At 34.3% G+C, this 16410-nt stretch overlaps 1 protein-coding gene across 2 annotated transcripts in view; it reads left to right on the forward strand.

Annotated features, from left to right (window-relative positions):
• LOC138705937 (pleckstrin homology domain-containing family G member 5-like) overlaps positions 1-16410 on the forward strand; it is a 705365-nt gene that overhangs the window by 652469 nt on the left and 36486 nt on the right. For both annotated transcript variants that reach the window (XM_069834734.1, XM_069834735.1), the window contains 7 exons: positions 433-543; positions 3879-4028; positions 5710-5820; positions 6421-6567; positions 9206-9433; positions 11493-11779; positions 13530-13724. In XM_069834734.1, the coding sequence (XP_069690835.1) occupies positions 433-543; positions 3879-4028; positions 5710-5820; positions 6421-6567; positions 9206-9433; positions 11493-11779; positions 13530-13724 (1229 nt within the window). The remainder of the gene's footprint in view (positions 1-432; positions 544-3878; positions 4029-5709; positions 5821-6420; positions 6568-9205; positions 9434-11492; positions 11780-13529; positions 13725-16410) is intronic.

Raw genomic sequence — 16410 nt, forward strand, 5'->3', positions numbered from 1 at the left:
ATTACTGTACCTTATAACTTACAGATAACATAATATCAGACACCACTCCATTTCATATTACCAACTCACATTTGTCACCGCTAGGAGAGCTGAATACTAGGAATGTTGCCACTAATTTTTTAATTACTGGTACATATGTAGAAGAGTATATATGAACTATAGGATTAAGAGGATTATTATTAGCTAAGGAAAGGGTAGAATAGAATAAGAAATAGTCGTCCTTGGTGTTCGAGATGATATATTCTCGAAGTTATAAAATATTTGGAATGAAAAGAAGATCCGCTGTTGTAGATTTATAGTAAATACGTGAAACAACATACTTCCTGGCAGAGGAATCCAGATATGTCCACCAGGATATTATTGTTTTCTGTAGGTGTTTCATTCGCTTTAGCTTCATAGTTCACATGAAGACTAATGAGTCGCATTTTTCAGTTTCAGGACGTATTTCTGCCTTACACTAAATACTGTGCAGAACAGGCTCAGTGCCAGCATTACTGTCGGGAGAGACATCAAGAGAATGAGGTCTTCACTGCTTACCTTGTGGTATGTAAAAAAAACACTTGCTCCACAAGGATAATGGAACAGAAATGTAGACTTACTTGAGAATAAGATAAGATTTAACCTAACCTGCATAGAATATTATTGAAGTGCAACAGGTATGAGGACACTTTTACCTACGCATTATATTGCCTTAAAGCTTTAAATCTGGTATCACCCTATTTGTTTTTATTATTAAACACATTTGAAGGAAAAGTAGCAAGCATGGGTGTTGCTAATTTCTAATCTTAATCTCATTTGGTTTCTTCCTTAGGCCTATAAATATGCGTTCAATTGTACTTTTTTTCATTTATTGAATACCAGTATGCTTCAACAATAAAATTGATATCCAGGGGCTGTACAAGAATAGATACATACATGTTATATTGTACAACATAATTTAACATACCAGTATCATAAAACTACAGTCTGTGAAAATGTGTATTTCATACAAATCTATGATGAACATTCATAATTGCCTTTTTTATGACATGAATTAACAATATTCAGTCCCTTGTAGCTGTAAACTGGCGTGAATTTTAGTTTTGTTCTTTAAATGCGTAGAAATTTGATTCAAACAAATGTAAGATTTAAAAATTCCTTTGCAGAACGAAAAATTACATTTGTTCGTATGAAATTTCTGCACTTTTAAAGGGTAAAACTTAAATTCTTTCATTCGTATATTATCATAATACACTGCTCTTTTAAATTGACTGAATATATTAGGAATTCAATCAATGGCTTTCCCAAAACACGCAATGAAATGTTTCATATAAAAAAATTGTTGTCTCGAAAAGGTAGTAAAAACGAGCAAAATTGTATTAAACTTGTTTGTTTCAAATATCTCAAAGAATAACCTGCTCAAATTAAAAACATTACTTACAGTTGACCCTGTATAAGCAATCGCACACTGCAATGTTGGAAGTTTATGTTAGATGACAGTATTTGTAGATGTAGCATCTTTGTTTAGATTTTTGTTGGGAATTAGAAATCCCGTAACTGAACTTCAACAACTACTTCATTAATCATTAACTCATTATCATGAAACTAGTGTAGCATTAATATACTTTCAATGTTGCTTCAATGACAGTGTCAAAGTTACCAGTGAGCTATGGGTTTAGCACATTTTACTTTGACTCAGAATTAAACTGTTGGTGTTGGATTCTCTTCCAAAGAAAGTCTGCTAAGGACTTGTATTACTGTTAAAATTTCATTGCCTTTTGCTAAGATTTCTATACATACAATATGGGAATGTCCCTTTTTTTCTCTAATGTGTCCCATTGTCCGGAAAGAGGTCATCAGGACATGTTTTTGTCCTATATTTAAAAATTAATAACTAAAAAAAACTGTGAACTGCTATTTTGTTATAAATATCAGTCTCAAACATTGTCAGTGACTTGGAATTCACTACATTGGCAACATTGGAGGTACCGGTAATTAATATTTGAGGAGAAAAATTCGCTCCGGCACCGGGGATCGAACCCGGGTCCTTGGTTGACACTAGACATATACGTCAACATATATGCCTAACTTGGAGTCAGGCCACAAAGGGAAACACTGAAGGAGTGCTTGGTACGTAGTAGAACCAAGGACCTGGGTTCGATCCCCGGCACCGGAGCGAATTTTTCTCCTCAAATATTAATTGTCAACATTACAGAGATTATTCTGTAGGACAAATTAATAAATCCATAACATTGGAGGTGTTACTGAAATTACCGATATACATTATTCTTAAAACAATTCATACTATGAAGTAAACTACTATCAGATTGAATCTTACTTGTTTGATGAGGTCATAATATTGTGAAAAATGTTCTGAATTCCAAAAAATATAGTTTTTTGTTGGTTTTTTAACGACTCTGTATCAACTACAGTACTAGGTAATTTAGCATCTATGGATGGTATTCAGCGAGATGAGGCTGAGGATTCGCCACAGTTTACCTGACATTTGCCTAACGGTTGAGGAAAACCTCGGAAAAAACTCAGGCAGCTAATTAGCTCAAGTGGGAATCGAACCCACACCCGAGGGTAACCCTGGATTGGCAGGCAAGCGCCTTAGCCAACTGAGCAATGCTTATTGTGAAATAATTTTTAGCCAACTGAGCAATGCCAGTGGCTCAAAGAAATTCATAAGTCAAAACATTTATATGAAGTCTGAGTGGATCTCTTCAAAACTGTTAATGAAAATCTTCCATATTTAAAAAAGTGATATTGTTCATACAAGTATTGAAAGATTGTTCTTCTACATGAACTTGTTGTGGACTGATGATAAAAAATAAGTTGCATATAAAAAACAGTAAAATCAATGCTTATTGTGAAATAATTTTTCAATGAGGACTGTATCGTATTTCATGACTTTTGCTTCAGAGCAAACAGTTGTTATAAGAAATCCATTCTTTAGAAAAATATTGTATTCTCTGATGAACCTGTTTACCTGTTTCGTAAGGAATAGGCCTACATTATCAGTACATTTTATTCAGTTTATTCTTTAAGCACTTTGTTTTCAGTAATAGCACTTAATTTGATTTAATTGTATTGTTTTAGTCCGTTCATAGACAACATGTATAGGCGTGATGGGAACCTGCACGAAAGCTTAAGTTTTGAAGTCTCCTATTTTTTTCTGATGTTTCTGGGAACTCTTATATAACTTGACAAGAATTAAAGAAAGGAAATAAATAAGAGCACTAAAGTATCAGTAGAGTTTTGGGGAGAAAGAAATTGATACTCAGTCGAAGATATGGACTTCCAAGGGCGAGAATCTCTTAGCACATCTTCCTTCAGAAGTAAAACTGTGAACCTCCTAGCTGTCATAGATTTAAAATATCGGTACGTAAAATATTTTTTTCTGAACTGTGGGTAAAATTTACCGACCATTAATCTCAAATCAAAAAAAAAAAAAAATCATCAATGTTTAATAACCTATAAATTGAAAGCATTGTTAAATGAAACAGTCAGTCAGTCAAGCAATCTAGATATAAAGTGAAGTTACATCGACACATTTAAATGCTGGAAATTCATGATTTAGATAAGAGGTGAAAATTTAGTTATAAATATTTTTTGTGAGAAAGATCATCTTATAATTGGTGTAACAAATTTGTTTCGGTATATGAAACCTTACAATGGTCTATCACTGTAGAATAAAATTCTTAATTAGGTACTCTGAGAAAAATGCTGGAGAATTTTAGATTCCTTCTAGAAAAGTGATTAGTAAACCACTCTAAGCTTACTGGCAATTTGAGTTGTCATTTATTTCTTCTTCCCATTCACTAAGCTATGTGGTAACAAAAGAATATTGTGATTTAGATAAGTTTTTGGTGATCAAGAACCACGTCTATTTTCAGTGGTGTGAAACACAGAAAGATTGCAACAGATTGCGTCTTATGGACATAGTGGTGCAGCCCATGCAAAGACTCACGAAGTATTCACTGCTTCTTAAAGCAATCCACAGGAATACAGAAACCGAGGAACATCGAGAAAGCCTGTCTGTCATGGTAAGTTCATCATCTTTTCTGTTACAGTCTTTTTAAAGCTTCTTGTAGCTCAGTCAGATGAATTCAATTTAAATTCTGTCTAAATTCAACCTCGCAAATTTCAAGCACAGTAATTAACAATAGGTCCCTTATAGAAATAGCAACAACCAAATTTCTTGGTTTAAAAATCGATAATGTTTTAAATGGAAAAAATCATACCGTATAAACCAAACTAAATCCAGCATGTTTTGCTATAAGATCTATGCAAAAGATAGTAAATATCAATACCCTACCTTAAAAATAATATACTTTGCATACTTCCACTCAGTAATGAGTTTTGAAATATTATTCTGGGGAAATTTCACAGATAGTAACAGTAGGCCTATATTCCTGCTACAAAAAAGAGTAATAATTAGAATAATAGCAGGTGCCAAATCTAGGGAATCATGTAGAACTATTTAAAAAAAACTACAAAACTTTGTAACTAATTCAACAGTTCATGACATAAATACGCGTCAAAAAATGACTTTCATACTCCATCAGCAAGTCTATTGTGCTATCAAAAAGGAGTGTGTTATATGGCAGTAATTAAACATTTTTAATAGTCTCCCTATGGATATAAAAAAATCAAACTCAAAACATAAGATTATTTAGGGCCAAATTAAAAAAGTACCGATATCTAATTCTTACGCCTTCTATTCTCTAGGCGAATTCATGACATTCAACAATGCTTCATGATACCGATACTAAAACTTTGTGTTGTACTAGTAGACTATATTGTAAACCTTTCTGCATATATTTCAACTATACTGTGACTATACATTAAGACTTTATAGTAGGCCTAGTATTAAGTTTTTTGACTTGTTCCATATTCTAACTGTGAAGCAATGTATGAATACCATGAAATGATAATAAATACAATACAATATAATATAATATAATGCTTCTAAAAAAACCCCATCAAATTCCTGTCACATTCTGTGAGATTTATGATCATCGAAGAGTCTATGGAAGTGATCAGTGCTATTTATTATCATTAATTTAATATTTCATTTCTCTACTATCACCATATGATGCTATCAGTTAGTTTGTGTATTGTAAAATTTAGAAAATTGATCACCTCGAAGGTTACAATTCTGTTTTAATGTCTATTGACCGTGAATAAAATGTACTTAAATATTTTGCTTAATTCCTTCTTGTATCCTTCCATATTCCTCACTCAAGTATTCCTATTTTCTTTTACATGCCCATGAATATATTTCCTTCTACCTGTCTTTCTTCATTTCTTTTTCAAACGTTACACAGACTATATAAATCTTTAATTTTATCTTATATTCACAAAATGTTCATTAAGCTGCAGCAGTCACAAAAATTAAGCTGTAAGAAGAATCAGTCTGAATAAGCTTATTGCATTAATACCGTGAGTCCTTTTCATGCAGGTAAAGCAAATAGAATCTGATGCCAATCATTCACCTTCTCCTAGTAGGCAGTAGGCATATACTAAGATTATGAAACAAAGGAGTTTTATCATCATGCTTTGTCTTCGAATACACTTGCTGAGTGTGTCATATCTCCTCATGATTTACCTTTTAATTTTAAGTTAAATATGGTTTCTAAAGTAGTCATGATTTCAAAGTTACAACATAAAACATACATCATTTAAATATCAATGATTAAAGATGGTCATTTGTATGCATTGCAGATTAAATGTGTGGATCAGTTTGTGAACGATGTGAATTCAACATTAAGACAACGTCAGGACCATGAACGACTCAAGGGTATCATCGCAAGAATAGAATCCTATGATGTAGTGGTGAGTGATTAACTGTTACACCTTAAAATGTATGCATTAAGATAAATATTGGAACATTGTCTTAAAATCTAGGTTGTATGAGCAAAACCAAAGGCTCAAAAAAAAAAAAAAAAAAAAAAAAAATTGGAGCGAGACAGACAGACTGAGACTTTTTCTTTCTTCTTCTTGGACTATAGCATTCAATACATCCAAATCGAATTAGACCTACTAAATGAGTTTCTGCCCCTCCTCCCCCCATCCCAGGTGGGTACTTGCATTCTTTTTTAAGAGTAACGTGTCGAGGTCGTAAATTACTTTGCCATCTTAGCTGTATGCACTTGTGGGGCGAATCTATAAAGAATGATGAAGATGACTATGACGACGAATGTAGAATTGGTGGGACGATGACAATACTCCAAGAAAACCTGTCACAAATACGTCTTTGTGCATCACATATTCCACTTGCATTCGCCAGAATATAAATCATGATTTTCCAGTTGTCTGAGTATTACTACACACTCTTCCTGCATGTCTCATAGTTACATTTATAAATGGCATAAGTTTGTAGACTGGTTTGTCCCATACAAATATTTATTCTATATTTGGTAAATTGTTTGACAGGAATCTAAGGATGATGAAGTGGATCGCATGCTGAAGACTTACAGTGAACTGGACCTCACATGTCCAATGCCAGGCTGCCATGTCACCCAACGCAGGCACTTGTTGTTGGAGAGCGACCTCAAGCTCAAGGACAATTCCACTTCCAAGGTAAGATGTCATAGCTCAGACTGTTACAGTTTCAAGTATTCACATTTCGCTTTATAGCTGTTCTTTATAAAATATTGTTTAATGCCTCATAGTCGGTTTTAGTACCTAACTCATATCTTTGCTTCTATACAATTCTGTTTTGTTGAATAATTCAAACAAATTATAATGTAATATCATCTCAAAGGAAATTTATTTATAAGAAGAAAAGAAGTTCTTCCCTGAAAATCAGTTCGATTTATGTTGTTGTTTTGTTTTCGTATTTTGAATACAGTTTCTGACTGCATGTTGCCACATTTGCCTCATTTCATTCTTGTCCAGTTACTAAGAGTTATTCTGTGAAAAATTAACAATAATTGTCACTCATAACATGAACCATCATTTTTACTCCGATACCGTGGCAAATCCATTATTTCATTAGATTGTTTTTCATTGAGACAAGGTACAAGACATGCAATTGGACTACTACGAACAATCGGCGAAGAATAAAGAAGTGTATATACTGTAGTATTTGTGGACCTAGAAAAGGCGTTTGACAGAGTTGATTGGAACAAACTGATGGACATCCTGAAGAAAATAAGTGTGCATTGGAAGAACAGGAGGCTGTTTAGTAACTTATATATGAAACAACGAGTCAAAGTCAGGCTAGGAGAAGAAATGTCTGAAGGAAGTGAAATAGGAAGATAAGTACGACAAGGATGCCCTTTATCATCTACTTTGTTCAACATCTACTTGGAGGATTTGGTGAAGAACATGGGAGGGGTAAAAGTAGGAGGAAGAAGAATAAAGTGCATAAGATTTGCTGATGATATGGCGTTGTTAGCAGAAGAGTAGATGATACTAAGAGATATGCTACAGGAGCTAAATGTCAGCTGTGAGCAGTATGGGATGAAGATAAATGCAAACAAGATGAAGACCATGATTGTTGCAAGAAAAATAAAGAAGGTAAACTTGCGAATTCTAAATGAGAAAGTAGAGCAAGTGGACAGCTGTGAGCATTATGGGATGAAGATAAATGCAAACAAGACGAAGACCATGATCGTCTCAAGAAAAATAAAGAAGGTAAACTTGCGAATTCTAAATGAGACAGTAGAACAAGTGAACAGCTTCATATACTGGGATGTACTATAAGCAGTAACATGAGCTGCAGCCAGGAAGTCAAAAGGAGGATATCAATGGTAAAGGAAGTTTTAATAGGAAAAGGAGCGTCTTCTGCAGACCTCTGGAAAAAGAACTAAGGAAGAGACTAGTAAAGTGCTTTGTTTGGAGTGTTGCATTTTATGGAGCAGAAACATGGACATTATGACGAAATGAAGAGAAACGAATAGAAGCATTTGAATTGTAGATATGGAGAAGAATGGAGCGTGTGAAGTGGACAGACAGAATAAGAAATGAAGTTGTGTTGGAAAGAGTGGGTGAAGAAAGAATGATGCTGAAACTGATTAGAAAGAGAAAAAGGAATTGGTTGGGTCACTGGCTGAGAAGAAACTGCCTATTGAAGGATGCACTGGAAGTAATGGTGAACGGGACAAGAGCTCGAAGCAGAAGAAGATATCAGATGATAGACGACATTAAGATATATGGATCATATGCGGATGCACTGGAAGTAATGGTGAACGGGACAAGAGCTCGAAGCAGAAGAAGATATCAGATGATAGACGACATTAAGATATATGGATCATATGCGGAGACTAAGAAGAAGGCAGAAAATAGAAAAGATTGGAGAATGCTGGGTTTGCAGTGCCTGCCCATGGGCAGAACACTTATGTATGTATGTATGTATGTATGTATGTATGTATGTATGTGTGTGTGTGTGTGTGTGTGTGTGTGTATGTATGTATGTATGTATGTATGTATGTATGTATGTATGTATGTATGTATGTATGTATGTATGAATTTAGCACTGTTATACATAAGAATGTCACATTTTGTTTGTATTGGTATAAGATAAATAACAGAGTTTGTGACAGAAAGTGACTAATTTATCTGTTTAGATATCGTTATGTTATGTGGCATTTTTGAGCATCTTCTATAATATATTATTAGTTATTTTCTCCCAAATTTTATTGATTTTTTTAAAGAGTGACTTGTCTGCTGTGCTGTTGATGTTGCCATCATCAAGATATTGTTTTACTTACTATTTTAATAATATGTTAAGATCAATAATATTCCATTTTTCCAGCAACAAGTTTACTGGTGAAGAATGGCTAGATGTACTTCGGTATATCATAGTAAGTTTACGGATGTTACAGGTCTTGCATATCAAATAAGTTTAAAATGAAATTAATTTATTTCCAAGAAAGAATTAGTTGGTTAAGAGAAAAATGGAGTGAAGCTGAATGGGAAGCTAATAGTAAGAATAGTAGTTAGGTGTATATGAGAATAAGAGAAGAGTAGTAAGATAATCAGTGTTACAAATTAGAAGGAGTGACAAATGAAAGTGAAGAGGCATGAAAGACCTAAACAAGAACATGCTGTTAGGTCACGATAAGTCAATGTATAAAGTTTGTAACTAGTGCTGACTCAAATATAGAAATGTGAAGGGTCAGCAGGACCGAATATGTTGAGTGAAATGTATCATATCATTTATCATACAAATGAATGGGTTTTAATTACCGGTATATTTGTACTGAATTTTCAGATGGATGTGCATTGTTTCCTTTTAACTGACGTGCTGCTAGTTTGCAAGGCTGCCACCAAGAAGAGCGGAGGTAGTGTAAAAGTCATAAGACAGCCATACCTGGTCGATCGACTCATTGTGCAGGAACTGCAAAAAGATTCGCAAGGCATTGCACTGGTATACCTCAATGAGTTCAGAACAGCTACAGCCGGCTTCATTCTTAGCAGCTCTGAACCAAAACTCATCAAGGTAAATGAAAGTTATATCCTTTGCATATAAGCATTACTCAATACCATTACCTGTTGTTAAATAACAGAATAAAGGCACTACAGTCAAACCACCCTTTTCTGTTAGTAGATCAATATGGCTACTAGAGCTATAGTAACCATAACAAGAATACTTAATCACTACAGGGTGAAAGGTGTTCAAAGACAATCCTTTTAAGGGACAAATTCTTAGCATAGTATGAATGGGAAAGTACCCTACCATTTTGTTCCTTTGCACCTAGATTTCCAGAAATACTGGTATTTTAGATAATAAGTTTTAATCCCATTACCTTCTAAACACACTTAGAAATACACATGTTATAAACGAAGTGCACCATTAGCCAAATAGCTGGAATGTCGACTTTCCATACTGGTAACTTGGATTTGAATCCGAGCAGGTCCAAGTGAAATTTGTGGTAGACAAAGACTGTATTTGGTGGTAAGTTTTCGCGAGGTATTCCCGTTTTCCCTACCGGAATTCCATCATTGCTCCATTAATCATCATCACCATCATACTAATGTTACATAGTTCGTCTCCTAACAGTGCTCCAAAGGCAACGCCTTCATGGTGACTGAAAGAACTATAAGCTTCAGTGCGTCACCCACTAGAAGGTGATGCTTGAATGATTGACTTAAGTCAAGTGCCGCCATTAGTTTAAAAAAATTATAAATGCTTTATGTTAGAAGTCTCAGTTCCAACCAACAAATAATTTTGCTTCATGTTTCTGGCTCGTTTACAGTTTGAGTATTTTAATACTTTAATTATTAATGAATCACTTTAAGTAGTGGATGTTTGGCAACGCTGTTACCGAAATGTAGATGCATGCTTCACTCTGAGATCTGAGCACTGCAGGGTGTAGAGTGTTTGCAGAGCAGAGCACACAGCAGGTACTGTTTGTTTACATCTTTTCCCCTCACTGCTGTGGAGAATAGATATTTCCATGCATTGACAAATGATATGAATTTACTGCGATATTACAATTATTTCTAGAAACAAAGTCCATTTTCCACTAAATAAAATTTTAATGCTTTTAACGATTTCAATATATAGTTTTAGATAAATAAAAGCAGTAACACAAAATGGCAAAGGAAATTTCTATTTGTTTTATCTCAAGGAATTACTCTGTACAGTTACCGTCGAACACCTTTTATCATGTATAATAAAGAACTTTTATACTGCCAACTTATAAGGTTACCAACTCTACCGTATTTTCCGGGAACTATTGTATTTGAGCTAATTTTTTGGGATGCTCCTGACTCCTGTATTGATCTCCTAATCCTCCCGTATTTTTCTTTATCAATCATGATTGCTAATTTTTTTTTATGTAATCCAATAATGATATCCACTAAATATATTTAAATATAAACTAACTTTAATATCAATAGTTTAATCAATCAATCAATACAATCAATACAATTCTGTTCCAGTGATTCTGTAAAATTAAGAAATATGCAAATTTTAAAATATGTTTGTGCTCTATATTATAACCTAAATCATTTTGTATTATAATATTAAACTGATTTATAAACCATTCCATCAGGAATCCTACCTTCATATCCCCCCCATCTAAAAAAAAAAACTTGCTCTAAAATTTGTCATGAACAAGTCTCCCATATTTTTTGATCAGAAGTTGATCACCTTACCAACTTATGATGACTACACAAATTGGCTACTGTCATATGAGTTTATTTCCTGTACTTGTTATGGCAACAAGAGACACTTTTCTCCGGGTTGAAACTTTGAGATACCTGTACTGTTTGTTTGTATTTAAACTGAAATGAAAACGTGTATGCCTTATGTTGACAGTTAAGAGCTTGTACATTATAAATATCACTCGAAAGTGTAAAAAAAATGCTAAAACGTAACCATTAAAAGAAAACATCTTAAATTTTGATTCCCACTAAAGACTTAAGAAATGTATTAGAGCAAAAGTAATAATACCAACTTGTATAGAATTTAATCTCACATTGTGTTATATAAGACATATTTAATCTTTATTTTTAAATTTCAAACAGCTTCTTTGGTTATATTTATTGTGCAGAGCTGGATAGATAGTATCAAGAAGGCACAGGAGCTCTATGCAGCTGCAAAGCAGGCAACCAGCGCTGCTACCCTTGCAGCATCATCCAACATTCCTATAACATCTGCAGCAGGCTCCATTAGTCGGCAGACCAGTGCATGCTATTACGAAGATGACGATATCTTGGATACCACAGAGTGTCAAAGCTGTGCCTCATATGGGACCAATGCAGGGCTAATCCCCACCCGAAGCCCCCGGGGAGGCTCCAGCAGAGGAAGCAGGGGATCCAGCCTGGTTCATTCACACAGGTAGAAGCTGAATTTAAATCAGAAATTTTCCAACTTATATTTATTGTTATTGTTATAAATTTGTTTTGACTTTGTTGTTGCTGTAAAGTCGAGCTCCTTTAGTCCCACTTAACTGTTATTGCTCTAACAACCTAACCAGTACAGGTATGACAACACTTACTAATAACTCCATGACATATAATTAGATAAAGTTATGATTCCACTCTTATTTATTTATCCAAACATTTAAGAGACAGAAGACGTTGGGGTCAATATTCGAAACTGTATTTTCTTGAACATTTGCAATGACCAGGAGATCATCACTAAATCTGACGTGGTTTGAAATGAGAAGTGGACAACTTTCAAACAAGCTTCAAAATTTGCTGTGAAATTATCTTCAAAAACTAAAATTGTAGCATTTAAAGGATTGAAACTTATCAACAAAAGAAAAGTGAAACAAAACTGTGTTGATAATATTGTAATTGAACAAGTAAACATATATAATTACTTACATTGGCGTCGAGATTGTCTCCTGAGTCCTCAAAAAGTAGGGGAGAGGAGGCTTTAAATTTTTCGTATTAATAATTTATTTTTAATCTGTCACTCTTTTTTTTATTCTAAAATGGTATTAATTTCCATTGGAATAAGAAAGAGTAATTTTGTTGCGTATGCCTACTTGTTAATGAGTGGTGAGGCACCAAAAATACAAGAGAGAATCAAAAAGTAACCTTAATAATTAACTGAATATGTACAAAAGACTACAAACACTTCATTACTTTTCAACATAGCCCCCAGTACGTTCAATGCAAGTGTTCCTGTTATACTATGTTGAAAAATGATGAAGTGTTTGTAGTCTTTTTGTACATACTCAATTATTAAAACGTTTATTAAGGTTACTTTTTGACTCTCGTAACTGAAGAAGTTCTCTAGAGTTTTCGGTGCCCCATTGAGCACTTAGTTTTTAATATAATATACCTCGAAAAGGTAAACATGGCCATTAAAATTTCCATATCGTTGAAGTCACTGGTATAATAAATTAGGCTTTCAAATAATCCAAAATGTAGAACCCCCTTAAAAATAATCATTGCCTCGTGTCCGAAACTTTACAGAATTGTATAGGTAGTAAGTCGTCCAAAAGTAATAGATTCAGATTTCATGAAACGTGAGCTGGAAGTTTCCGTCCATTGTGTCCAGTTTCTCTAATATAGAGACTTGAAGTGTAAGGCCATGCATTGACGTGATGAAAAAGACTTTTCTTCCTTTGGACATTTGATATCCCTACACATTGGTTAGTTAGTTAATCGGGGTTAAAAAGGACGTGTCAGCTACTATGACTATTTGCGTCCTTATCTAAAATTCTTTCAAAAAACAAAAACACAAACAATACAATAAGCTGAATGCTAACACGAACTGAAAAACGTTGTCACATTAAAACCGAGAGGTACACAATCCCTAGCCATTTCTCGTACAGTTCATGACATAGTTTTTAAATGTCTTTACTTAATTTGAATCAACAATTGTCGTGGGAAGGAAAACAATTGTTCTCCAACATGATCTCACATTATATTATCTGAATGCAGAGCGAAGCAAGAAGAATAGGCAGAAATATAAATAAGTTACTTCTCCAGCACATACAGAATGCAATGTTACGAGCAAAAAATGTAATAGAATAAAGCCCCATTTCTGCTGTTTCCTCGTCAAGGTGTTTTTGTCTTGCAAACAGTGATAAGAGACAGCACATTATTTTAAATGATGTTTAAATGTGTTTCAGTGGGTCGATGGACATGAATGAGGTGTCATCAGTGAGCAGTGTGAGCCAATCTCGCGGTGTGAGCGTGGAAAATGAGCTGAGGGGTTCAAGTCTGAGCTCGGACGAGGGCATCCCTGCCCTGACGACGTGTTCATGCAACGATGGCAAGACAGTTTCACAGCAGTCTGCACCCACACCATCACCTCGCTCAGACCGGTAAGTAAATTTTCTTTTCTCAAAAACTAGACCAACATCATCATGATTATCACCTCTACCAACAGTGCCGCCACCACCACCATTACCAATATTATTACCATCACTACGCCTCTGCCATCTCTATGGTTCTCATCATTGCTGTTTTCCAGGTAAAATGAATTTCGGATAAGATATAAAAAGCAAATAGAGACCATTGAAATGAGATTTTTAAGATCTATAGCAGGATAGAAGGATACATAAAAAAATAAATCAGGGAGTAATACATCAATTACAGACATAGGCGGAGTTATGGGGGGGGCACTGCCCCCCCACACTTGGCCGAACTCTTTTTTTTTTTTTTTTTTTTCTATTAACGTGAGAAAATAATGAATTACAAAGATTTTTCTTGCTTTTGTTTATGATTAAGTTTCTGTGCTTAAATTGACGAATTACTATCTTCAGACCATGTGTCTGGACTATTATATTTATTTTAAATTTCTCAATGTATAAGAATTTCTAAACCTCATTTGAGGAATGGAAGCACTGTAATGTTTTTGTAACATCCTGTACTCATGTGTTAGAACTCTGCAGGTGTTAAAGCAGCCTCTTGAAGAAATATGAATAATACATTGCACAACAATGCAGAAAAAAGAAAAGTGATCCCGATATAGTGTGTACACTTAAAGACGAGATTAAATAAAATAATTAGAATTCACATTTCATATGATATCTTGCTTTTTTTAAATAAACAGATAAAGTAAATGTAAAATTGGTCCAACACTGTGGAGTAATGCTTAACACATCTGTCCATGGACAAGTTACTTGATTAGAGTTTTTCCTCAACCAATTGAAGCAGAATTGCTGGGTAATTTTCGATGTTGACCTCGGACTCATTTCGCACCATTAATTCACATATCATCATCCATACAATAGCCTGGGTTAAGTTCACGGTGTGGCGTGCTGTACTTGTACAAGAGTGTGGCCGTTCGGCTACTTAATCATTTACAGAATAGGAGTGGTAAGCATAATAAGCCTCAGGCTGCAGTGCAAGCCTTCGGATCCCTCCTCCATATAAGAGGAAAAAAAAAAAAGTAAAATTGTCTGTATATTTGGTTACAATTTTACTTTATTTTACAATACCTTTATTAAATGATCATATTCCGATATACTGTACCAAGGTGAAGCTATAACGGGGGAAGAAGATAAATGATGTCCCCCATAAGCTCGTTATATAGGGATTCTATGGTTTTGCTTTGCCCCCCCCCCCCCTCAAGGAAAAGGTTCTCTCTCCGCTTATGTACAGGTTATGTAACATCAGTCTTAACAATAAATAATTAAAACATAATGAAGAAAGTTCATGTCTACATGTTGGGAGAATGGAAAATCATAGAATTCCGAAGAAGAAAAGAAACAGAGTTAATACCTACTGATATCCACCCTTGTGAAGTAACAATTAGCATGTCTGACTGTGAAACGAGCAGGCCTGAGTTCAAGTCCTGGTTAGAACAAGTTACCTGGTTGAAGTTTTTCTGGGGTTTTACCCCAACTCATTAAAAGCAAATGCTGGGTAATGTTCGGCACTGGACCTCGGATTCATTTCGCTAACATTATCACCTTCATTTCACTCAGATGCTAGATAACCATTGCAATTGATAAAATGTCATAAAATAAACCAATTAAAAAATACCTACTATGAGATGGAGACAGAAGTTTGAAAATGAAGCCAGAACAAACTAACAGATCTAAACCTTGAAGGTGTGGCAGTAATGGTTGTGATGGCAGTGGTAGTGTCAGCAGTAGTTGCAGTGATGATGGTGGTATTCGTGATATCTTGGGACCCACATACAGTGGCTAGTCAACTAAAAATTTTAATTCCTGTTGACACTGCAATAATTATAGTAGCTGATGTAAAAGTACATAGACAGCATCTAATGTTACAAATCCCAGTTCAATTGTTTCAGTTTCTTCTTAATTGTCTTGTTAACGTCCAAGATTTGGAACCAAATATGAATAAGGAGATTACAATTATTTTAATACATTCAGTAATAATTGTGCTTATTCTTGTTTTTTGTTAGCTTAGATGTCATTTTTAACATGTGCTGGAGTAGACTTCTTTTCCGTCTCGTGAATTCATACACGTATTTTATTAATTTTACTTTAAGACAGTGATGAAATCAGAGTTTGATCAAATATCTCTGGAAGAAAAATTATCATGTAGTACCTACTACATTCTAGTCTTACATTTCTCTTCCTGAAACTCGTATTTTATTCCGTTGCTTCTTTCTCCACTAGAGAGATGTCTCAATTTGAATACCACTTTCAACTGTTAAAGTATGACCAATGTAGATGAGATAACAGATCACTATAAATTTACAAATGAGAAAGGACTTGGAAGGAACTACTTGTGGCATTAGCATAAAACAATAATATGGTTAATGTTTTCCAATTGAACAAATTACAGAGCGAAAGATATAAAAGGATTTAAAATCATGTCCTTTGTAGATGTTTATAAAGCTTTCGACAGTAATATATATATATATATATATATAATAGACACACACACACAATGGTGCACGCAGGAATTTCTATGTACAGAAATATTTTGACAGATAAACCCATAAACTTCACTGCTGAAAATTTGGAAAGACTGTTACTAGTAGTAGTACATAGTACAATTCAAAAATAAAATGTAAATTTTAATTTTGAT

Source organism: Periplaneta americana, chromosome 9 (genome assembly GCF_040183065.1).
Source record: "Periplaneta americana isolate PAMFEO1 chromosome 9, P.americana_PAMFEO1_priV1, whole genome shotgun sequence".
In the NCBI taxonomy this organism is placed as follows: domain Eukaryota; kingdom Metazoa; phylum Arthropoda; class Insecta; order Blattodea; family Blattidae; genus Periplaneta; species Periplaneta americana.